The following is a 25320-nucleotide window of genomic DNA, read 5'->3' on the forward strand; positions in this document are numbered from 1 at the left end:
TGAAAATTGCATTGAGAAGTGAGTGGAAGGAACATAAACTTTTGAGGAAATCAGGAGAAAAAAGTTTGAATCAATCGAATACTAGAAAAAGTAGATGAGAGGAGGGAAGCCAAGAACCACCCCAATAATGCAAAGACAATATAGTAGCAGCACATTGAGAATTCTAACAGATGGATTACCATAAAGATTTGCAATCAAAATCAAAAGACCCAACTAGAGGAGAAAACAAAGTCTCGTGGTCGTTATGATTATTTTAGCAAACACAGCTTGTGGTTAGGTCGAATGTTGTCTAACGTGTTTCATACCCATTGTCAGGTCCCTCTTTTCATATTAATTTTGATTACTTGTTTACCTGATCAAGATAGAGGGTTCATGACAGTTGTGACCGGTCAACAGGGGGTGCTTTCTCCTCCTAGGTACCTGACCCCACCTCATATGTGTCCAGGGTTCAGTGTTTGTCCTTTTTTATTTTGTATTCCTTATAGAACGTATGAGATTGATTATTGTTTATTATCTTCACCTTTTTTCATGAAACCACAGAAACATCTTTAAGAAGGAAGGTCACACCAGAAACAAGCGTTAGGAGCAGAGAAATGCTAAGAGCAGATGGAGCAATTAACGGAAAGAGCAGTTGAAGTAATGGACGGAACACTTCTACAATAACTACCTCCCAGGAGAGAATTGTCATCTTCGAAACATAGATTTTTTCCATGGAAATTGCAGTGTGCTCTTTGCAAAAGTTAACTAAAACACTGAACAACTGAACACTAAAAACTGGCAGACATAAGTCATATACCATCATCAGTATCACAATCTAATTAAAATTAACTGTTTGAGAAGCGATGGCGGATTCTAAACAGCTAATCTTAATTAGATTGTCAGTATCAATGCCTCGCTTTCTTGTACAAATAATAAGGGAAGGGAGGAAAATACCAGAAAGGTTGTGCTAATATAATTAGTCAGGCTCCTAAAGAAAGAGACCTAGACATATACAATACATATGGAGGCATCATGCTATTACCCGTTTCAGGATTGGTCCTAAATATGGCAATTCCCTACGAAGCAGCCAACTGGTTTTGGGAATACACGATTTTGTACAAGTCAAATTACAACGCTATGATCCAACACAAAACAGTATTTCGTGAGGGAAAACTCATCGATTTTGAAATGGCATTCGACAGCTTGGACAGATAATCATTATGGGATCTCACGAGATACAACGGGGTACATGACAAGTACATCAATACCATGAAGACAACACATATTGGGATGTTGAGCTGGATGCTTCACAGATCATAGGAGGCGTTCAGTGTTAGAACTGAAGTGAGGGAGGGTTAACGCCTCCTTTTTTTTTATATCGACTGGATGGGGAAAAGAGAAAAGAGAACTTTAACAGAATCTGACTCTACTCTTACGTCACACATTGTGTACCCAAAGTCAGAGTAAATCAACAACACGTGACGCAGAAGTTAGGAATGAGTTATAACACGTTATGATGATCAAAGTGCAAGATGTAGATGTTGTGGAAGTAGCTCTATTTAGTGTTGTGGATATACATGTAAGTGCACGTGAGAAAAGACGTCTTATTATATATATATATATATATATATATATATATATATATCTGAATTCAAAAGAAATATCTGCTGAAACTCTTCAACATCATTTAAACCGATACTTCTAAATTAAGTAGAGATGTGGAGATGCAGAGTTTTATCAAGAAATGTATATGAAAATACTGTTCTAATATCAAAGCCCAATAACACCAGTAACAGAGATTTGTGGGAACGTACAAAAGAAATCCTGCAGTGAACATGGAAGTGGATGATCCATCACCTAGGCGACAAGAAGAGAGATGTCACGTGATACATGGCAGATATAATATAGGAGGGAAGATCACGGAAAGTTTGCACATTCGAGTCACAGAGCAAAGTCAGATGGCGTAAATTGTACCACATAAGTGTCAAACCTGACAACTTCGCACATCTTACACACAAGAAATATACAATGCGTATTGACGAACAAACTCGAATAAAGTATCAGTTTATTTCCAAAATATAATGTTAATAAAATAATATCAATAAAGTATGCCAAAACGATATCACATTTGTTGAAAATAATCATATATTTCGTTTGACATACAATATCACAGACAGTTGAGATCAAAGGAAGAAAGGCAAATGATTAGTGTAAATGATAATTAATTCAATGCAAGGATATACAAATATTTGTAGAATAAAGTTCATTAAAGGTAACCGAAAGCGAGTAGTGTTTCATTATACCGTGTCATACTACAACTAACGACATGTAAAGACACTCTTTCTAAACAGTTCATTTAAATCAGTATTACGCAATATTGATTTAATTTTTGTCTTTCATCTGTTTGAGTATCATTTCCGTCAGTTCCTCCACTTCTACCATACCACCAGGATTGCTCTGAAGTCTACAACATCAAAACATGAAAAAAGATATTAATAGATTGTGATGAAATACTTTTTAAGAGAGAGAGGGGGGTGCTGTGTACCTGGAAAGCTTCTTTTCCACCTGCATGGCCACCACCTTGGCAATTTTTTCCTCTGTGAGTATTGACTTGGTGTCACCTTCACTCCGCTTCTTCATGTACAGATAGACCATCTCTCTCTCCACACCAGATCGAATGTCCATCAATTTCAGATTGGTCAAGACTATTCCAAAGGAAAGAAAATTCCATTAGTAATTTTACACATGAAAGAATACCAGACCATAAAAGCCTTCAATACTTTATCACGAAATGTTTATCACATGCATGTATTTTGACCCATTATTGAAACAGAAAATTTGTAATATATGATTTGCTATGTCAGATATATTCCAATATGTAACAAATCGTTACAAATTACAAGTTAAGATTATGCATAATATCTGCATAACGACAAACAAAAGCGCAAGACACAAATAACGAAATCTAAGTTCCAAGTCATCAATGTTTCACGATTTTATACACTGTGAGAAAACTATTTTATAATGAATAACCATACAAGTTTCTTACACGTAAGCCATGTTACTATTGTTATATTGTACTTTGTCATGAAATGTAAGCAAAACTAGATAAATCATACTCACAACATATGCCTAACGGTATTTTATTATCCTATGCCATACTATTTCTAAAAAGACTCAAGTTGCCACAATTTTCATAAAAGAATGGAGCCTATTTGAAAACGTGAAGCGAATAAACAGGGATCGTTCTCATAGTCCCACAAAGAATATAAAAATTAGAGTAGGACAAGCATGGATCCCTACAAAGAGTAGGAATGGGGTTAGATGTCACGTTTTAAGTTTTAGATTCGTTTCACTTTCTCATCTTAAACATCAAAATTTGCAAACATTTAAAGAGCATTTTACTCAAACATGTAATGTGTTGTTTAATTTTCTAGGACTCCATGACATGTAGTGTGTTGTTTAATTCCCTAGGACTCCGTGCCATGTAATGCGTTGTTTAATTCTCTAGGACTTCGTGACATGTAATGTGTTGTTTAATTTTCTAGGACTCCATGACATGTAATGTGTTGTTTAATTTTCTAGGACTCCGTGAAATGCAATATGTTGTTTAATTTTCTAGGACTCCGTGACATGCAATATGTTGTTTAATTTTCTAGGACTCCATGACATGTAATGTGTTGTTTAATTTTCTAGGACTCCGTGACATGTAATGCGTTGTTTAATTTTCTGACTCCGTGACATGTAATGTGTTGTTTAATTTTCTAGGACTCCATGACATGTAGTGTGTTGTTTCATTTTCTAGGACTCCGTGACATGTAATGTGTTGTTTAATTTTCTAGGACTCTGTGACATGTAATGTGTTGTTTAATTCTCTAGGACTCTGTGACATGTTCGCGATACCTATCACTGTGTGCTGTAGACTCACATGTTCGCGATACCTATCACTGTGTGCTGTAGACCTATCACTGTGTGCTGTAGACCTATCACTGTGTGCTGTAGACTCACGATACCTATCACTGTGTGCTGTAGACTCACGTTACCTATCACTGTGTGCTGTAGACTCACATGTTCGCGATACCTATCACTGTGTGCTGTAGACTCACATGTTCGCGATACCTATCACTGTGTGCTGTAGACTCACGATACCTATCACTGTGTGCTGTAGACTCACGTGACATGTTCGCGATACCTATCACTGTGTGCTGTAGACTCACGTTCTGTTCGCGATACCTATCACTGTGTGCTGTAGACTCACGTTCTCGCGATACCTATCACTGTGTGCTGTAGACTCACATGTTCGCGATACCTATCACTGTGTGCTGTAGACTCACATGTTCGCGATACCTATCACTGTGTGCTGTAGACTCACGTTCTGTTCGCGATACCTATCACTGTGTGCTGTAGACTCACATGTTCGCGATACCTATCACTGTGTGCTGTAGACTCACGATACCTATCACTGTGTGCTGTAGACTCACGTGACATGTTCGCGATACCTATCACTGTGTGCTGTAGACTCACGTTCTGTTCGCGATACCTATCACTGTGTGCTGTAGACTCACGTTCTCGCGATACCTATCACTGTGTGCTGTAGACTCACATGTTCGCGATACCTATCACTGTGTGCTGTAGACTCACATGACATGTTCGCGATACCTATCACTGTGTGCTGTAGACTCACATGTTCGCGATACCTATCACTGTGTGCTGTAGACTCACGTGACATGTTCGCGATACCTATCACTGTGTGCTGTAGACCTATCACTGTGTGCTGTAGACCTATCACTGTGTGCTGTAGACTCACGATACCTATCACTGTGTGCTGTAGACTCACGATACCTATCACTGTGTGCTGTAGACCTATCACTGTGTGCTGTAGACTCACGTTCTTTGTCATAGTTTTCAACAGTGTTGCACTGCTTGCATTTCTTGTAAAATCCCCGAGCAATGTAGAAAAGTAACAGAGGAGCTCCGAGTGGCATTGGCATGATCGGAACGCGTTTAAACTCTCGCACCAGAGCGTATCTTTCGTAGTTCCACTTGTGGTCTCTCTTGGTTTGTATTCTTTGGTAAGTGTCTCTGAAAGTTTATAAATTTTTTGTCACTTGCTAATTTTAGTTTATCTTTACAAAATCTACTTGAAAAAATATTTTATTCATAATTAAATATAAAGTTACAATAAAAAATGTCTATATATGCCATCTCCTTATGCTATTCTTCATCACTACATTGGTGTATTATATCATAAATAATTTTGAAATGGGAAAGATTTACAAATAAGATGAAAATTCTCAATTTATAAGAAAAATACAGAATTTACATGAATGCGCAATCTATATTGTAATACAAATCTCTGAGAACTTCTACATTATTCATAGACAGCACACACAATATAATTGATTGATTGTATATTGATTCACATCCCACTCGATAATTTTTCACTCAAATGGAAACTTCACCATTGCCGGTGAAAGGCTGCAAAATTTAGGCCTATGCTCGACGCTTAAGGCCTTTGAGCAGGGGGGGATCTTTATTGTGCCAAACCTCCTGTGACACGAGGCCTCGGTATTTACGGTCTCATCCAAAGGACGGCCCAATTTAGTCGCCTCTTAAGACAAGCAAGGGGCACTGAGGATCTATTCTAACCCGGATCCCCACGGGACTACACTATATGAGAACTTAAAGGACATGTCCCACGTTCGTGAATTATTTAGAAACTGAAGTAACTTTTATCACAATACATATAAAAAATGATCTCCCAGTTTTTAAAGCAAGATTTCAGGTTTAATTTAACATTTCAATCGACTCAAATCGACTTCCTGATTTCGAAATCTCTACTAATGAGATAGCGGGTCACGTGATACCGTGACGTCATATGCGACAATCGCATCTCTCGCCGATCAGCTTTTTGTGAAGAAACCTGTTATTATTTAACTTCGTTTGATACCAGTGTGGTACGGGTAGATATTTTTTTTTTTTACATCAATGACGAATTTGTTTTATTAGATATTATTCCTTTACATTAAAACTGTTCAACAAGAAAACGACGAATGGAATTTATTGATATAGCCTACTGCATACCGTGCATACTGACATGCATGTACACGCATCTACATTACGTTAACATTTTGTTTATTTGCATTATTTATAATTTACAGTCATTCAATTGATTACCAATGTTCTTCATTTATATATTTTTAAAAAAAATATGCCTTGATGTGAATATTTTACTTATAATCCACGCGTAGCTATCGAACGATGTAAACATGGCGAAATCAAAATAAAACACAATTGCTAAAAATAATACGTAAATTAGGTAGGGCTTTTTACATGTCTTATCAAATATATGATATATATATATATATTAAATCATGAGCGTAGCCGGGGGTCTTTTTTAAAAAATTGAATTACGAGAAAATAGCAGTTGTGGACAGGTCAATGCTATCAAAACTCTCGAACACAGGGCTTCCTCAAAATCTAAAGAATACCTGTAGGTACTGGCTGTTATTGTTATCAAAACCGTGGTCTACAGCTACCTGAGAAAGATGTTTTGATAACAATCACGGCTAATGATGACCGGCAGTCTTTAGATCTCGAGGAAAGCCCCTGTATACCTGAGTTTTGATAGCATTGACTTCGGATACCACATGGATTATAAATTACACAATCAGAAATCAAACAATAGCAAAAAAGCACAAATAAGTTATTGAGAACTGTTACAGTAGTAAAAAAAAAAAAAAAGGAAGAAGAGATATTTGTATTTATAATTTATCACGGCTTTATATTTATAAAGGGAGCGAGTTATTGAGATATTTCTATTTATAATTTATCATGGCTTTATATTTATAAAGAGAGAGAGAGAGAGATAGTTATTGAGCTATTTATAATTTATCACGGTTTTATATTTATAAAGAGAGAGAGAGAGAGATGAAATAATATGGCAATAGTGTTGCATCTTATGACAATAATTACTCATTTAGTCAATGATTGAGAGTAAGGGAGAGAGAGAAAGGGGGGGGGGGGGGTTAGACTATCTATGTGTCAGCTACTGTTTGGGATACCATCATTACACAAACACTACGTCCACAGAAACCCTACAGACGGCCCATATTGAAGGGTATCTTGATCATGTTGTACATGTACACAATTCTACTTGGATTTATTCATTCTCTCGAAGCATGGATATTTTACCTAATACACCCACGACACTGCGAACTCCCAGGACACCCGGAAACACCGGGTAATATTATATTTTAGGAAATTATTTATATACGATAGATAACAGTTTAATTAGAAGTTTTAAAAAGCACAGGTTTTTGAAATGGGCTAAACCTGTTAGCTGCAATACATAAATATGACCAAGTTTGAAGGTTTCGGGAAATAGAAATGCGGTATGCATGTAGGTAGAATTTTTTTTTTTTTGCACAAATCGAGACACTAAGCATAATTTTTGATAACCTGAGAAGTTTCCTGTGCAGTGTATATCATAAAAATATACACAACAGCCGATCTGTAGGCCAGGTAAATTCCAGGTAAATCATTATTACAAACAAAATTACCGTTTCCTGTGTTTTTATTATGTGTGGTATGGAATAGACCATTACAACTATTATTATAGATAAAATTACCGATTCTTGTGTTTTCTCATCGCTCAGATTACAAACAACATCGGGCATGCATTGAAAGCTGGCCATTTTCACAAAATCGCCTGTTATTTAGAATCATCAACACGCAGTTTGAACTTGACACGAGCGATTTGAAAACAAACATTGTAACATTGAAAAATATTTTTATCTATGACAATAAAAATCCCAGCACATTTAAATAGTATCGATAGAAAACCACAATTATCCCGTAACTCAGGGACTTTGAACAAACGAAGAGGTACATGTACATCTAGGCCTGGCATGCTTTAAGTAGAATCTTTGCCCCTGCAAAGCCAGTCGCCTTCTAGTTCTCAGGATCTCGGTCTAGCTGAAGTTTTGAAAAGTGTTCTGAACACAACCGTCTAATATCTGTAGCATCAAACTTGTGTGTGATCCATGCCATCCTCCGAGCTGCATCCTTTGAGGAACTAAAATGATTAAATCGGCACCCTTTCTTCTGAATATTGGTGCAACCGTATGCCGCACAATACACCATAGTCCATTAATTGATGGGTAAATACACAGATAATGCTGTTAAAGCGGTTTTATAGATAAAATAATAGGATTATCACCTAAATCACCACCGGCTTACTACGTGCTTTCTCATTCCAATTGTCGCATATGACGTCACAGTAATATGGCGCTTAAATCTCCGATCGAAATATGCATATTGCTGTATTTGAATTTCAACTCGCAATATCTCTGTAAATATGCTCACAACAATTTTTATTGTATTTAGTATCCTTTTCAACTATAGTATAAAGAATATTTTTCATAAAATTATGCAAGTTTTAAAATTACGGGACAAGTCCTTTAACATATTTGTTCAAGGATTGAGACAACTGCTTCATTTTTTCAAGGTCAGCAGTGAAACAGACTACCTGAGAAGGTTTAGATCCAAAGATCTCCATTGAACACCGTTTCTATAGGTTCGTTATAATTTATTGACTTTAGTTCATTTAATTTTCATTAAGACGGTCACGTATGTCTAGAACAACCCCCCCCCCCCCCCCCCCCATATTCATTTGCGTTCTAACATGATACGTTTTTGATATTTTTGTTAATTTCATTTCATGTATAATAACTTTTGGATCCTCAGTCTCCAAGCTTAGTTAAAATATTTCATACCCTCGGTGGATATCAGCTTACTTACGTGAACATGGCGATAAGAATGTTAAGAAGCATGACATTGGCGAATATTAGGTAGATCCCCATCATCACCAAACCGATGACTCGTCGGTGTTTTTCGGCACATCTCGGAGTTCCCGCATTGTAAAGTGCTGGTTCAAAGGAACAGTTTGGTTCTTCAGCTGCAAGTGTTTTTAAAAAACCGTTACATGTGATCTCAAAACATATTATCAACCGGGAATTAGTTATTACAATGAAATTTGAAGGAAACCGCTGATGTGATTTGATAACCATGTCTCTGACAGTTGCACGACATACCTTCGATATCGTCTAGGAGCAATTCTCCATATAAATTCCAATATCCAAGACGCATGACATTTAGAAATAAATCAAAACTTAATTCTGACTGTGGATACATGATGCCGTAGGCAGCCACAGCGTACGATACCACAAATAGCATCAGAATAACGAGGAAGTAAAGGAGATCCTTGGCCTACAATCAGATAGGGCAAGCAATTTAAAATCAATTCTTGTTGGCTCTAAATCAAAGGTGAAGATAACGAACAGTGACTAATCTCATAATTCCTATAAGCAATACAAAATAGATAGTTGGGTAAACACGGACCCCTGGGTATATCAGGTGCCATACTTTTAACATAAGGTTATACAAATTTGAATGCTATTTCTGAGAGAGATATTACTTCAAAACATCGCAAATATCATAATTACCATCGACGCAATCATCCACACTTTGGGTCCCAATTCTTCAAGAGCTGAGAAAGTCTTTAGGATGCGCATGAAAAAAGCTACAAGGCTAATAGCTAGAAACACGCGACCCACTTCCCTTGTGGCGTAGTAACCTAGCAAGTCCAATATAACACCAGTGGTAAAGAAACAAAGAATGGTCAGGTCAAAGTAGTTCCACTTGTCTTGAAAGTATAGATACATCAGAGACGGACGTTCTGAGATGTATTTTTCACCCAGTTGTTTCTTAGCATCTGAGACTCCATAGACAAGCTGAAAACAGAATATAGAATTTCTGCCACTGACTGATTTGAACAATGGTTAATTTCTTCCATTTAATAACATTTAGAATTGTGCAAACCTCCCGAACTTCATCCAACATCAAACTGAAAACCCAACAGTACATTAGAATTTCAATCCAAGTTACGCTGTCTCCAAAACCAGTCAGAAGTGCGTAGCTAAATAAGGCCAGGAAAATCATATAGGATGCCTGGAAAAGAAACTCCGATGAGAATTCTATAAATAGTCTACATTATATCTTAACGGTTGAATGTTAATGTATAATTAATAGTAAACCAAACAGACAATGATACTAAGCCAAGGAGATTAAACATGTTAATATTATAACATATCTAAAGATCCTTATGGGGAAAATAATGAAAATACTGGATATAACACAGTATGGTTATAGTGAACTGTTTTTCGCTGGCCATGGAGGTTCGCTGTAGTCGTGTTTTACTGTATTAGTAAATTCAACATTTTCCGTTTAGTCAGTATTTACAATTTCCAGACTTACCATTGTGTGAGCAAAACGCATGATTGGAGCGGTATAGAAGTTTTTGATGCGTTTCCAGATAATTGTCATGCATGAGTCGGTGTTTTCCTAGCAATAGAAAGCAAAAAACGAAACACAAGTTGAGAGTGCGTCTAAAGATCGAAAGTATTGTTGAATATGCACTGAATCAGGATATAAAAGACAAAGCTATCACTAACCGTTTTACGCGAATTCACTTTTTTGTTGTATTTAAGCACATAGGGAAAAAGACCTAGGATAAAGACAGCGAACACCATCTGAAAAAGTAACAATACCAGGAATAAGACTAAAGTTTGTTTTAATGTTTGTTGAACGCTAGCAACACATCTCTACACGTTCTGGTGTAATCTCATTGCGTCCGTTTTATCTGTACAAAATAGCAGACTTCCGGTGATAAAGTGGGCGTGGTTCTGTACATAGTTGTGCCGTTTAATCACCTGTATAGCGCTGTTGTCGGGTGAAATTTGTCCATACCAGACCCTGCTGATGGGAATTTTACAGGCCTCATGTGACATAAACGAATATACTTTCATCTTGTAGGCTATTTCTAAGCATGTCAAATTACGCCATCGTGGACGTTTCCTAGTCAACATCCGCTCTGTTTCATCCGGATTCTCTGTATAAAACTGGTTTAGAACACCACATGCCAAACTTTGGAACTCTCTATAAAATAATAAATTTGTAAAGACTATTATATCCAAGTTGCTAATAAACAAAAGTAGCATAAGCAAAAATTTGTAAGTGTGTATATAACTATTGAAATAGAACAGTACAATTCTGCTTGAAGTAATTTGTCCGCCAAAAGTTTGTTTGCTGGTTGACATTTCTTTCTCAGGTTTCTATAAATTCCGGATGCAATCAGTGCTGAGGGTATAGGTTCCTATTTTGAGACAAAGAAACAGACTTCAGAAAAAGCTTTAATTATAAGCTAACAAAAAAAAAAAAAAACTACTCATGAAATTTTTGCTAACAGGAGGAGTTTGCATTATCTATCTTTTATATAACCACACCATACTCTACAGTAAATAATTTAATGATAAAGACAAGACCGCTCGAGTACAATGACTTTGTATTGAAAAGATTTTGATTACTTTGCAGTGCTGCCAGAAGAATTTGGCAAGGTCTTGAAGATTCATCATCAGTATGGACCAGATCAGAAGATAGAAGTACGGATCTGATTGGCTACTGGAATGCTCATGCGATGCCAGATTTTTCAAGGTGTCAATCAGTCCTTGGTCAGTGAATATCATATCTCGAATATGGTCTGTAAAAGATTGTGCAAAAGGTGACGATAACGAACAGTGATAAATCGAAAATTCTATAGAGAATACAAAATCGAGCACAGAGTAAACACGGCCCCTTAGGAGGAGTAAGCCTCCTCTGCTGGCAGATCACATCTGCCATAAACCCTCTATCTTGATTTCCTGGGATACTAGAAAGTCGTATCCTGTATTTCTTCTAGATTAAGTAATATTAAGTATATATTAATATTAAAAGTATATACCATTGCAATAATCTGTAAATTGTTGTTATATTCATGCAAAAAGGATTACTTATTTCTTAATGAAGCATAAAACTGAGGGGGAAAACTAACCATATCAGGCATATCTGTGATAAATACGTTATATAATATGATCAACATATTTTTTAAGTTTGTGGATTCTTTTTTCACACAGGTTTCAATATAGCTCCTACATATGTACTATGCAATAATCATACATATCCTGTTATATGTTAGAACTCTTTTTCACGGTTATGGAAATGTTGCCACATTGGTCAGACCCCTTGCTATCAATGTGTTTGTTCTACCTAGAAAGAAGTAGATGTTATCTGTCATTACAACAGAGTTTTCCCAATCAACCAACCCAGAATTCAGTTACAATCTCATTGTCATTAGAAGTAAATAACTTTATTTGATTAATAGTGTTATCTGTATCCGCTAGACCTAACTTACTCACACGTCTGATGAATACTACTCACAAGGTCTATTACACAGACCGTAACACAAGGTCACGTCTAATCAAAAGTCACCAATCCTAAAATCCACATCGTAACTCATGCACACCTCTGACTAATTATTCACCAACCTTTGTATCCATAACTCAAGAACACGTTAGAATGATATTAACCAAACTTCTTATCCATAACTCATGCACACCTCTGACAAATATTTACCAACCTTCTTATTCATAACTCATGAACATGTCTGAGTAATATTCACCAACCGTCTTATCCCTAACTATATGAACGCGTCTGACAAATATTCACCTACCATCTTATCCATAACTACATGAACGCGTCTGACAAATATTCACCTACCATCTTATCCATAACACATGAACACGACTAATATGCACCCATCCTAGAATTCAGGCCATAATTCATACACACGTGACTAACGCTCATCAGTTCAGTTGCCCAGACTGTAACCCACGGGTCCGCATGACAAGTACTTACCGTCCTTAGAGTTCAGGTCGTAACTGACGAATATGTCCAGCTGGAGAAGTCTGACCACAAATCGTGTGATGTTCTCTATGGTGGGTTCTACTTTCCATCCCATCTGTGTGATAAATAACAGGGCCGTAAGTAGGGTTCTAAATCAGGGGAGGCAGGGGATTGGGGGCCGCCGATTGACTTTACGACTGAAAATGACACTTTTTAAATCCCAATTTATCATGTTTGTGTTTCATTTGTACTATGTAAAGAATCGTAATATGGTGTCAAAGACAAAGGTGCTTGTCTTCATTTTAAACATATATCCTATAATATAACATTTATATAATTTTATTTTCTTTTTTGCCAAAAAATCAGACGAGGCAGTTGCCTCGTCTGCCTCATCGGCAGTTACGGCCCTGAATAAGTCAGATAAATGTACATTTCAAACATCCCATCTGTATGATAAATAAGTCGGATAAATGTACATTTCAAACATCCCATCTGTATGATAAATAAGTCGGATAAATGTACATTTCAAACATCCCATCTGTATGATAAATAAGTCGGATAAATGTACATTTCAAACATCCCATCTGTATGATAAATAAGTCGGATAAATGTACATTTCAAACATCCCATCTGTATGATAAATAAGTCGAGTAAATGTACATTTTAAACATCCCATCTGTATGATAAATAAGTCGGATAAATGTACATTTCAAACAAACTTTTTATCAATATTGTAGCCTCTCAGTCAGACAGCTGGAAATCAACATTGGTAACGAAAATAGTCAAACAATTTAGATAATAAATGCAAAATATTATTTCAAAATGATGTAAGTACTATATCTGTTTATCATATATACTTCTGTATTACCTGTCTCTTTAGTTCGTCTGGAATCTACAACAAATCGTACACAGATAATGAGAAGAACTCAACTGGTAGGTTGTAAAACATTGAATTTTTATATTTATACACGTTTTCATGCTCTGCTCCATAACTTGTTTAATGTGTACTTCGTTGAACGAAAAAATGAAGGTTTAATGGAAATAAGATAGTACTTCGTACTCTACCTAATTCAATAACTTACACGGTCTGCCTCGAACAGTTTGTGATAATTCTCCCTTTGAAATCTGTGGATGTCAATACACTCTTTAATCAAGAGTCGCACAAAATCCCTCTTTCCGTCTCGCATTGCACGTATCATCAGATCGTTCTTGAATGTTTCCTGTAAATGATGATACTTGCATCAGCACATAAACTCTAATCCAAATTATTGGTTTAGATCGAAATTATAACCTTGAGGTTATACGTTCAGTCCACATAATAATGTTTAACTGGGAAAGTGTAAACAATTGTCGCCTTACCATCAAGTCGGGCTTCTGTTTGGTGAATACATGCTCTCTAGCCGTTTCACTGCTGTTAAAGGCCAAAGTCAGTCGTAATTTCTTCTCGTTAGACTCTAAAATTGAAGAGAAATTTTCCCTTTTTGAAAGCGAATAATAATTTTTATTATTCGTATTTTTCTGACAATTTTAAATCTAACATTACTGTTATTAACGTGTGCTTTCCTTCCCAGGGAGGTTTACTGAACCATTGTAATTCATAAAACAAGCATTTGGTTTTTTTCTACTAAGCGAAACTTGGACAAATTTCATGATTTGGAAAATTCAAAGTCTATACGAAAGGTGAAGATAACGAACAGTGATCAATCTCATAACTCCTATAAGCAAAACAAAACAAATAGTTGGGCCAACACGGACCCCTGGACACACCAGAAGTGTGATCAGGTGCCTAGGAGGAGTAAGCATCCCCTGTATACAAAACATGACAAACCCATAATGTCTCTTAGCAGAACCTCTATGAGCACCATATCGAATTCACAGGTTTCGTCATTTAGGTCCACGAATTTGAGGTATTGGCTGTTGTGATGGTTTATTATCTCCTCAATCTTTCTTTCCTGTGCCCTGTGCAATATAATTTAAAAAACCCATCAGATTATGTCGCCAAATTGTATCGGCTGATACCCAGAGAAGAATCGGTCTTCTCCTTCCTCCTTCTCGACACGGCAAACTCCCCGAGGAAACTTTGCTGATTTGTATATACATGTATCATTTGATTGAAGCTATTGCAAAATATCGAAGAGATTTGAACTAATTATAATTCGTATTATCTCAGTTTATGGGAAAACACCTACCTGTACCTGCAATAAAGATATATAGACAAATATACAAATATAGACGACATATTCAATTGCATGCGAGTCTACTGTTCTAATGCAATTGTGACGTCAATAGCGAGTGCGTTGTCATAAAATAAAATTTACATTTAATCTTAAGTATGTATTACAAGCCTATCAATATCATTTCATAATAACGACGACTTCTGAGGTTTGCACTTGAGTAATTAAAATAACATGACAAAGACTGAAGTCAAAAGCATAACAGAGCCCCACTTTTGAAGCATAGTGTTTGAAAACTCTATTTTGCGATCAAGTCATCTCTTTCTTTCTTTTTTTTTTTTTTTTTTTACCTCCTTTGATTTTCAGAAGCAGCTGCTAACGTATCTGCCAATCCTCCTGTGCCCTGAAAATTAAATCTACCATAAAAGCAACAAAATAATAGGATTTTTAAAAATCGAATAATCTATTATCATAAAACTGATGGATGCCTCATCACACAAGTGATGCCGCCGGTCTCACTGTTAATAACTACTAGTAATTCAAAAATTAAGGCAATACGAAACGTTTCTCATTGATGAAAGGTGAAGATAACGAAGTCATAAATATCATAACTTCTATACGCAATACAAAATAGAAAGTTGGATGAACAGGGACCCCTGGACACACCAGAGGTGGGATCAGGTGCCTAGGAGGAGTAAGCATCCCCTGTCGACCGGTCACACCCGCCGTGAGCCCTACATGTTGATCAGGTAAACGGAGTTATCCGTAGTCCAAATCAGTGTGCCAAGAACGGTCTAACAATCGGTGTGAAAGACGTCAGACAGCATTTGACCCAATGATAGGTTGAATTGGCAAACTAGATCGTTATAACGACCATAGAATTTGCGAAATGCTGACTTTAAACGAGACTGTTGAAACACCTGCACCATCAACTATTGTGTCAGTAGCCTGCCTCGATTTAAAAACTGATTATACGCTGAAAAAGCTCTTGCGTATCGAATCGGTTGAGAGACATAAACACCATATACAGGTGATAATGGAATATTGCTACATAAATATGGGAAGTTGACGATGGAGAAGCTGGAATCGTCCCGTTTATCATAAAGTTGAGTTGTTAGTTTGCCGTTAATTTAATTTTCAATAAAATATCTAAGTATGAAGCAGAAGTAGATGACTCTGTGGTGTCTTGTTTCGAGTTCACATATATTATGTAAAACTTATACGGTACCAATTTTGATGCACCAGATGCGCATTTCGACAAATAATGTCTCCTCAGTGATGCTCAACCGAAATGTTTGAAATCCGAAATAACTATGAAGGTTTAGATCTAAATATAACCAAAAACAGCGTGCCAAACAAGTGGAGCCAAATTCGTCCAAGGATAAGAGCTATGCATATATAATTTAAGCCTATTTCAGAAATCATACAAGAACTTTTCATATAGATGAAATCCTAACATTGTTTAAGAGAACATGCCGGAAATCCCGCGTATGACCTTAAGACATATTGATGATAGCGTTGTGAATTCCTCTGTACTACTAACCTTTAATACAACGACATATCTGCAAAAATCTAAAGATCTTCTTATCATGCTGAGGGACTGATACTGGTCCCCACCCACCACCAAAAGTACTGATGGTACCGCTACAGAGTCGTCTTTCTCTACAATATACATGATATGCAATCATACATGATAAAACTAACCAAGGGAAAACTGTTACACCCCCTAAGATTTATGTTTACTTGCAGCATACAAAACCTCATTCTCTTCCGATGATTTTCGCTGCAGTTTGATTTTTGCTATTTTTACAGTGATTCAAAGCCGCGAAATTAAGATCGCAGTGAATATAATCTTAACATGTCATTTATACAGACATAAATTCATATAAGCATAATTTTATATAGACATTAAACATGAAAAGTGATCAATCTCATAACTCCAATAAGGCATACAAAATTGAGAGTTGGGCAAACACTGATCCCTGGATAAACCAGAGGTGGGATCAAGTGCCTAGGAGGCGTAAGCATCCCCTGTCGACCGGTCACAATCGCCGTCAGCCCCATATCTTGATGAGGTAAACGGAGCAATCCGTAGTCAGAAGCAGTGTGTCAAGAACAGCCTAACAGTTGCATGGTAGGAAACACGTCAGACAGCATTTGACCCAATGATGGGTTGCATTGGGTAAAAAATATGTGACAACGGGTTTAGACCAGAAATCATGAATTTGATTAAAGCCTATACAGGGTCATATTCTAGTATGGTGCTTAAACATAGATGATGTAGAACCTGGTTTGTTCACTTTGTATCTTCCACGCCGAATGTACTCTTCTAGTTCTGTTCTGAATCTGGCTGTTGACACGGTGTATGTGGAGCCGTTAACATTTTCCATACTCTTCTCTGGCAACAGGAAATGGGTACAAAATGGATTGAGATAGTAGTCTCCATAGGCGTCCACGGCTTCCCTGGTATTGTATTGGGCTGGCCATCTCCCAAAACCCTAGCAATTTAATGGCTTATTGTTTAGTACAATTCAACTTGAATATTGCAAATACTGTATAAACAATCTTATAAATGGCAGAAATAATGACTTGTTTGAAAATATTGCCAAACGTACGTTTTTAACCAATAAAGCACGGTTCATTTTCAGATATTCCCAAGATGCAATTCCAATCACCGTCGGGCGTTCATTCACATCTTCTTTTTCAACAACCTGTCCAATCACCTTGGAGATTTCAGAAGTGGCGCCATCTGTAGTAAACCATACTCCTGCAACAGAACAAACCCTCACTGAGCATAAGGTATGAATAAATCAGTGTTTTCTTCCAATGGCTTCTTCCACAGAAATATACTTTCGTAATTGCCGAATGTTTGGCAATGTAATTCGGGAAATTTTTATTTCAAAAGTGGTATTTGCCGTGATGATAATGAAGACAGAAAATGACGTCAAAAAGTCCGAGAAAAGAAGAAACACCACATAAATGCTACGATTTTTGTATTGTTACTTAGATATAGAAATATCCAGTACCCCTTTCTTTAACGATGTTTTCTAACGCTGACGTAAAGAACCGAGTCTTCCTGGGATCATTTAGGATCTCGGAGCCTTCGCCCGTTATAGAGATCAACAACCGAGGCTGCCTCAGTCCCCATTGTTTCATGATGAGTGAGGAGATAACATGGAGATTTGTTGTGGTGCTGAGTCGCACGTACTGCAAACAACAAAACATGTAATTGAAAAGTGAATGATAATCAATATCATATACATCCTATAAAGAATACAATATTGACAGCAAGGAAACACCAGAGGTGGGATCAGGTGCCCAGGAGGAGTAAGCATCCCCTTTTGACCGCTCACATCTTTCGTGAGCCCTATATGTATATCTTGGTCAAGTAAACGGAGTTATCCGTAGTCAAAATCAGTGCGAAACGAACCGCCTGACACTTGGTATTAAACACGCCAGACAGCATTAAACCTAATGACGGGTTGTTTTAGCAAAGAAGATCAAAGAATTTGCGAAATGCTGATTTTAAACGAGACTGTTGAAACCCCTGTAATATCAACTTATTTGTTAGTAGCCTACCTCGGTTTAAAATTTTTACCATACGCTCTCGCGTATCGAATCAGTTGAAAGACACAGGTGATAATGAAATATTGCTACATACATGCAATTATAATTAGTTTACAATGGATAATAATAATGTATAATTATGTTGAAAATATCACTCACAAAATACTGTCAACAGTCACGACTTTTTCGTTTTATCACAAAGGCATGCAAAATTTGCCCGTATGTTTAGGGTTACGTATTAAGTTTTGGGTTACGTGTGTAAGGCATTAAAATCTTCTCCCAGTTTCACAGTACCATCATCGCGAAGAATCACGTGGTTAAAGTCAACAGAGAATGGAAAAGGGAGGTGAATGTCAACTAGAAATATATTCTATGCAAATATACTATCATTACTAGTATAGTGTGTAAGAATAGTCAATATTACTTGAGCAATGCATTTTTCGAGTCCACCCTCTGCAAACACTTCAACATTTCCGTATGCATCTGTCATCGTCTGCTCATTTTGTACATATTCCAGGTTTGTCTTAGTGCTACAAATTAGAAAGGCAGAGGAATACACAACATATCACATTTTGTATCTCTGTATAGCAGACAAGTGACATTATTTTTTTAGGAAGTAACAGCAACCAAAACTTACTTTGATTGACGAGGTACTTTTACTTTTTTTCGAATCCATTCCTCTAGGTACTAAAATCATGAATATGTTGCAATATCATTCATCATCTTTAAAAGATGCAAGGAATTAATTCATAAAGACGAAATAAAGAAGCAGATGAAATAAAGAAGCAGATAAACTGAAGAAGCAGATAAAATAAAGAAGCAGACGAAATGAAAAGCAGACCTTGTTTCTTTCATCAAGTCCATCAAAATCATAAAAGTATTCCTCAAACTGACTAGGATATCGTAGAAGACCAACAATTTTGACCACCCATTCGGGTCTCTGCAACGTTGAATCGTTACTATATTCTAATGGCAGAATTCTTTTCCACAGAGCATGTGCCAGTTCTAAATCTACAAAATATTTGATTTTTAAAAAGATTTGCCCGACTGTAAATCTGCGACTTTCTGAGCGTCTGTCTACCGACATTTGAATATGCTGTCGTGTACACATGATACTGTGCTTCGCCTAACGATATTTTTATCAGTCTCAAAGTATATTATTCCTTTTGATGGGGAGGGTCTTTGGATCCGATTCCATTACCTTTTGAAAGAACACATTTGGTACTTTTTCAAATGTGGTTAATTTATTCCAAGGTATCAAGTTTAAGAAATGTTATTACTTGTTTATGTGGTAATGTTCTGTTTGTGATTTTTATCTATTATTTTTTTTATTCTAATCTATTATACTCTACTTTTTGCCTCTGTATATTTTTTATGTTGGAAGATAACAACCACCTGCAATATTCGTTTCCTAAATTATACTATAATTATGTATTTTTCTACATACTATAATTATGTGTTTTTTTCTAAATACTATGATTATATGTTTTTTCTAAATATCATAATTATGTGTTTTTTCTAACAACTATATTTATGTGTTTTTTCTAAATACTATAATTATGTGTTTTTCGAAATACTATGATTATGTGTTTTTCTATATATTATAATTATGTATCTTTTATATACTATAATCATGTATTCTTTCTATATATTATAATTATGTGTTTTTTATTTACTATGTATTTTTCTATATATTATAATTATGTGTTTTTCTATATACTACATTTCACAGGCAATTGCATCGCTTGGGGTCGAATTTACTATATAAAGAGTACTCTTTATATAGTAAATTCGACCCCAAGCGATGCAATTGCCTGTGCTACATTTATGTATTTTTCTATATATTATAATCATGTGGTTTTCTACATACTATAATCATGTGGTTTTCTATACATGTATACTATAATTATGTATTTTTCTATATACTATAATCATATATTTTTATATGACCATTCTGTAAAAAGTAATCCACTTCTGATCAATTAATTGCCCCCATAGAACTATTAACAGTTACAACATAGTCCTACCCTACTGCTCATTATTACCTTTCCTGCATTCGGCATCTTCAAAATACGATTTGTTCATACAGGCAATGAAGATGTCACATCTTGCAATGAGTGAATATTTTTGCTTCTTGCTCAAGTCGGAGGTGACGTGGACCGCATGGTTTTTGTACTTTGTATTCTTCAGCTGTGTTCTACATGTATCTGCCCAATGGTCAACTGTTGTGCTAATGACCACAATGTCTTTCCTTTCTGAAATTGAATTTTTTTTTTAAAAATTAGAGGGGGTATGATTCGTCATAGAATGAAGTCAAGAGAAAGTTATGAAACAATTACTTAGAAAATGTTCAATCTAATTAAAATTAGACTTTTTAGATCTGTATCGTATACTCTGAGCAACAGCTGCCTCGATTAAAAAAAACCCTGATCATTCGCAGAACATGCAACCTTTATATCCCATTAAATAAACCAATTAAACCACTTCATTATCTAGGTATAATTCAAATTCGATTATGTCGTATTGAATTAGAATGATCTCTAAGTGATCTGTCACTTTTTGTGATTGCATTGCTTCATGTTGTAATTGAATTATTGCGATAATTCAATATTACAGATACTTCTAAATAATCAATTGTATGATGTTCAAATTCATTCATATACCTCTTGAAAAAGCAAACATGTGTTTCAGAGTCGTTTCCATTAGCATTTCATCTTCCTCGTAAGGTATAACCCACGCCACGTCTAGCCAGTTCATCTCCGACATGTCCAGGTTTATGTTGCATCCGTGGAATCGTTGTCCTGTATTCCGGATCAACTCGCGTTCTACAAAATAAATAAATAAAAAAAAAAAACAAGTCAAATCTTATATACTTAACAATCCATCAAAATACCATGTTGATGTTCATATTTGCCGGTGAATGACGACACAGCTAAGTATCCCTACCAAACTGGCAGAATTCATCCTCAATGTAGTCACGTGATAAGATCACGAGGTGATTTGTTGCGGTGCTGATTTCCTCTGTCACTCGGTCCAAAACTTCCTTGTCGATTCCCGAGATGGACCGGTAATTGCTGACCGTGCACTTTATGCCACATTTTTCTATTATCCCACGAATTTTGTTGGCTTTTACAGCATCATTAGGATGGTTGCTGATATATACAAACTCTTTGTGTCCTAGATAGCACAAAAGTCACATATAGCAGCTGGTTACCGCAATCTAATTAGAATTAGATCCTTTGATCAATCTGCTCACCTACGATCTCTACACGAAAGTTAATCCAAGATTCCTCTGACTCTTACCCCCGCTTTTATATTGTGACATGTACGGGGAGACATGGCACAATATAAAAAGGGGGTAAGAGTCAGAGAAATCTCGGATTACACGAAAGTGTGTAGTGCTCGTAGGTGAGCGGATCAAAGGATCTGATTTTAATCAGATTGCTGACTACCGTGTATATACCTATCACGAATTCAGAGTTCAGTAGATATTTATAATTTTTGCGAATTACAAAATTCGTATAATCGTTTGACAAATTCGAAATTTGCTAGACAAAGACGATTCTATGGATAATTGATAGAAAGAAATGGATGGAATATAAAGTAAAATCTGGACTGCAGCGTGCTCTTCTGTTCGATATTCAACTGTACATTTATCTACCGCAATTGAGAATTCATTTCCTTTACATACAAAAGACCGAATTACCTCGTCGTTTTTTCCGCAGTGTAAACACTGACGGCCTGTCCACTCTGTCGAAGACGAGTAAGCTGTTCTGCTCCCTCTGCCACTGCGAGACCAATGGATCGAAAGTGATGAACGCAAGCTCGTTCTGATTACTAGATGCAAGCTTTAAAACTGGAATTAAAAAAAATATTTTGAGGGCCAGTCCCATTTTCTGCTCACCTGGTAAATATTAATTTCATTATTTGCATGAGTTTTTTTTTATATAAACATTGGAAATTCATACACCAATACCAAAGGGATACGATTCTAAAATTATCATTTCTTTACAGAAGTTATCAACAATAACGAGCCGAAACGTCACCTTCCTCAAATTGTGGACTAGCAGCGTATTCCTTCGACAAACACATCAGAACGATCGCCTGGTTCAGGTCTCTATGGTCTTTGTCGATTTCTAACTCCTTGTGCATGCGAAGGACGTCGGCGTTGATGCTGTGTAAACTGACCAGGAATTTTTCCACGTTTCTGTTATCTCGGGGATGATAACACAGAAGTATTTTCCTCTTCTCCGCTTTTCCACATACTTGAAACAATATTTTTGAAGAAAATCAGACTAATTTCAAAGTACATTTGCACGAGAAAATTATTGAGGTTGTTGTGTCAAATCTTACACATACATAAAACTGACAGCCATTTCTGGATAACGTGTTGAATCTCAGGCGATGCTCTTGCTTCTGTGATATCCATGACTGTATAATCGTTGTGTGAGTATTACAGACTACTGTTTCTGAAAATAGCATTAATTAAAAGATCAGTGGTGGATCTAGAGGAGGAGGGGTGGGGTACGGGGATCGCACCACCACCCCTCCTTTAGTCGAAAATTTTTGGCGGAAGAGGTACAAACGAGCGTCACACGCCGCTTTAAGAATGTTCTTAATCCGCCCCTGAATATATAGCTAATTCATACCTGCACGAATTCATTACTATTATGTTGAAGATCGGTAAAATTTGCTACTAGTACATGTAACTGGCAACTTAAAAAGAGAAAAGTTGTATACTAGTAACCGGTTACTAGTAACTGGCAACCTAAGAAGAGAAAAGTTGGCTACTAGTAACCTGTTACTAATAACTGGCAACTTAAAAAGAGAAAAGTTGGCTACTAGTAATCGGTTACTAGTAAATGGCTACTTAAAAAGAGAAAAGTTGGCTACTAGTAGCCAGTTACTTGAACCAGGAAAAGTTAGCTACTAGTAACTGGAAGCGTCATATTCTTTGAAATTCCAAACTCCATGCTTATTTTTACATAATTTTCAGTTAATTATTTCGTTAATGAAACACTTTTTTCCATGAAAACTATAATCAGATGTATATGTTAATGGTTTCCTCCATATTAACAACGTATAAGCTCGTTTTCAGATTTCAAATTCACTTTACTTCATGAGAGAAAAGAGGGAACAACTTTTCTAACTTTAAAAAAAAGTTTACACTCAGCTTGAAGTTTATTCGTATTTTACACCGCAAAGGTGACGTTATCCTGACAGACACGAGTGGATCAGAACACCTGACGTTGTGAGGATAAGGTTAAGTTTGCTGGTAAAATTACATCTAAACACGAAGGTTGGAACTTCAAAGCATACGACTCCTTGTCATCTAAATAAACCTGATGGTTAATTATATATTCAAACCCAGTAAGCTTTATCTTGTAGCTGGTCATCTGTAATTATAGTCTTTATTCCTAGTAGTGGCTGGCTATTAGTACCTAACTTTTCTCTTTTTAAGTAACGGGTTACTAGTAGCCAACTTTTCTCTTTTTAAGTAACCGGTTACTAGTAGCCAACTTTCTCTTTTTAAATAACCAGTTACTAGTACCTGGTTTTTCTCTTTTTAAGTAAACGGTTACTGGTAACTAACTTTTCTCTTTTTAAATAACCGGTTACTAGTACCTAACTTTTCACTTTTTAAGTACCCAGTTACTAGTACCTAACTTTTCTCTTTTTAAATAACCGGTTACTGGTACCTAACTTTTCTCTTTTGAAGTAACCGGTTATTAGTACCTGACTTCTCTTTTTAAGTAAACAGTTACTAGTAGCCAATTTTTTCTTTTGAAGTAACGGGTTATTAGTACCTGGCTTTTCTCTTTTTAAGTACCCTGTTACTAGTACCTAACTTTTCTCTTTTTAAATAACCGGTTACTAGTACCTAACTTTTCACTTTTTAAGTACCCAGTTACATGTACTAGTATCTAACTTTTCTCTTTTTAAATAACCGGTTACTGGTAACTAACTTTTCTCTTTTTAAGTAACCGGTTACTAGTACCTGACTTCTCTTTTTAAGTAAACAGTTACTAGTAGCAAACTTTTTCTCTTTAAGTAACCGATTACTAGTAACCAACTTTTCTCTTTTTAAGTAACCGGTTACTACTAGCCAACTTTTTCTTTTTTTAAGTAACCAGTTACTAGTACCTGACTTTCTCTTTTTAAGTAACCGGTTACTAGAAGTCAATTTTTCAGAAGCAAATGATTCTTACTTAATGAATCATAATTCTGTTGTTTAAAGGTAATGGAGTTTATTGGTATAACCTACGTATCTTAACAACTGTAGGCTATTAATTAGGATCGAGCTTAGTTAATCACTTGCATTCTACGAAATCAATGTAAACTTATGTACACTTCTACACAAAACCTGCATTTTATATAGAAATCAAAATTTGGGATAAGCCATAGCACTCATTGTATAGTATATATCTAATCAATTTTCATCTCTAAAATAAATCACAATTTATAAAAAGAAAAAGAAAAAGAAAAAAAAAAGACTTGCTTATTGAGATAGTTGATCGACATCACAAAGACACATGATTTGTCGTCTGCATTTAAATCTCATTGAAACTAGAACGGGGATTGATTGCAAGAGAATTGCAAAATCATGCTTGATGGCAGTGAGGAATTTCTGAGAATTTCAATATCGGGAATTTTCTATCAGACTTTCATTAATATACTACACTCTAGGACTGAATTAAGCAATACGAACTATGATGTTATGATTTAATCGTGATCTAAGTTGATAAACATCGCACTCTCCTCCACTGGGATATATCACTATTCCATTCAAATTTAAAAACCTCTACAAACACTTTCGTAA

The 25320-nt window shown here is 36.0% G+C and overlaps 1 protein-coding gene across 1 annotated transcript in view; it reads right to left on the bottom strand.

The window, feature by feature from the left end:
- Positions 1–2030: 2030 nt before the first annotated feature.
- LOC125662340 (uncharacterized) overlaps positions 2031–25320 on the bottom strand; it is a 50488-nt gene continuing 27198 nt past the window's right edge. The window contains exons 31-61 of the mRNA XM_056142441.1: positions 22860–22945; positions 22547–22765; positions 22207–22356; positions 21447–21677; positions 21164–21325; positions 20546–20755; positions 19342–19511; positions 19138–19187; positions 18925–19030; positions 17960–18140; positions 17549–17700; positions 17221–17431; positions 16477–16595; positions 15284–15336; positions 14588–14718; positions 14119–14213; positions 13842–13979; positions 13628–13651; positions 12772–12874; positions 11406–11578; positions 11088–11194; positions 10752–10977; positions 10494–10571; positions 10297–10383; positions 9862–9990; positions 9486–9773; positions 9075–9249; positions 8782–8938; positions 4868–5061; positions 2525–2684; positions 2031–2443 (exon numbers count right to left, since the gene is read on the bottom strand). Coding sequence (XP_055998416.1) covers positions 2362–2443; positions 2525–2684; positions 4868–5061; positions 8782–8938; positions 9075–9249; positions 9486–9773; positions 9862–9990; positions 10297–10383; positions 10494–10571; positions 10752–10977; positions 11088–11194; positions 11406–11578; positions 12772–12874; positions 13628–13651; positions 13842–13979; positions 14119–14213; positions 14588–14718; positions 15284–15336; positions 16477–16595; positions 17221–17431; positions 17549–17700; positions 17960–18140; positions 18925–19030; positions 19138–19187; positions 19342–19511; positions 20546–20755; positions 21164–21325; positions 21447–21677; positions 22207–22356; positions 22547–22765; positions 22860–22945 — 4447 coding nt within the window. The 3' untranslated portion in view covers positions 2031–2361. The remainder of the gene's footprint in view (positions 2444–2524; positions 2685–4867; positions 5062–8781; positions 8939–9074; positions 9250–9485; positions 9774–9861; positions 9991–10296; positions 10384–10493; positions 10572–10751; positions 10978–11087; positions 11195–11405; positions 11579–12771; positions 12875–13627; positions 13652–13841; positions 13980–14118; positions 14214–14587; positions 14719–15283; positions 15337–16476; positions 16596–17220; positions 17432–17548; positions 17701–17959; positions 18141–18924; positions 19031–19137; positions 19188–19341; positions 19512–20545; positions 20756–21163; positions 21326–21446; positions 21678–22206; positions 22357–22546; positions 22766–22859; positions 22946–25320) is intronic.

Source organism: Ostrea edulis, chromosome 1 (assembly GCF_947568905.1).
Source record: "Ostrea edulis chromosome 1, xbOstEdul1.1, whole genome shotgun sequence".
Taxonomy (NCBI): Eukaryota; Metazoa; Mollusca; class Bivalvia; order Ostreida; family Ostreidae; genus Ostrea; species Ostrea edulis.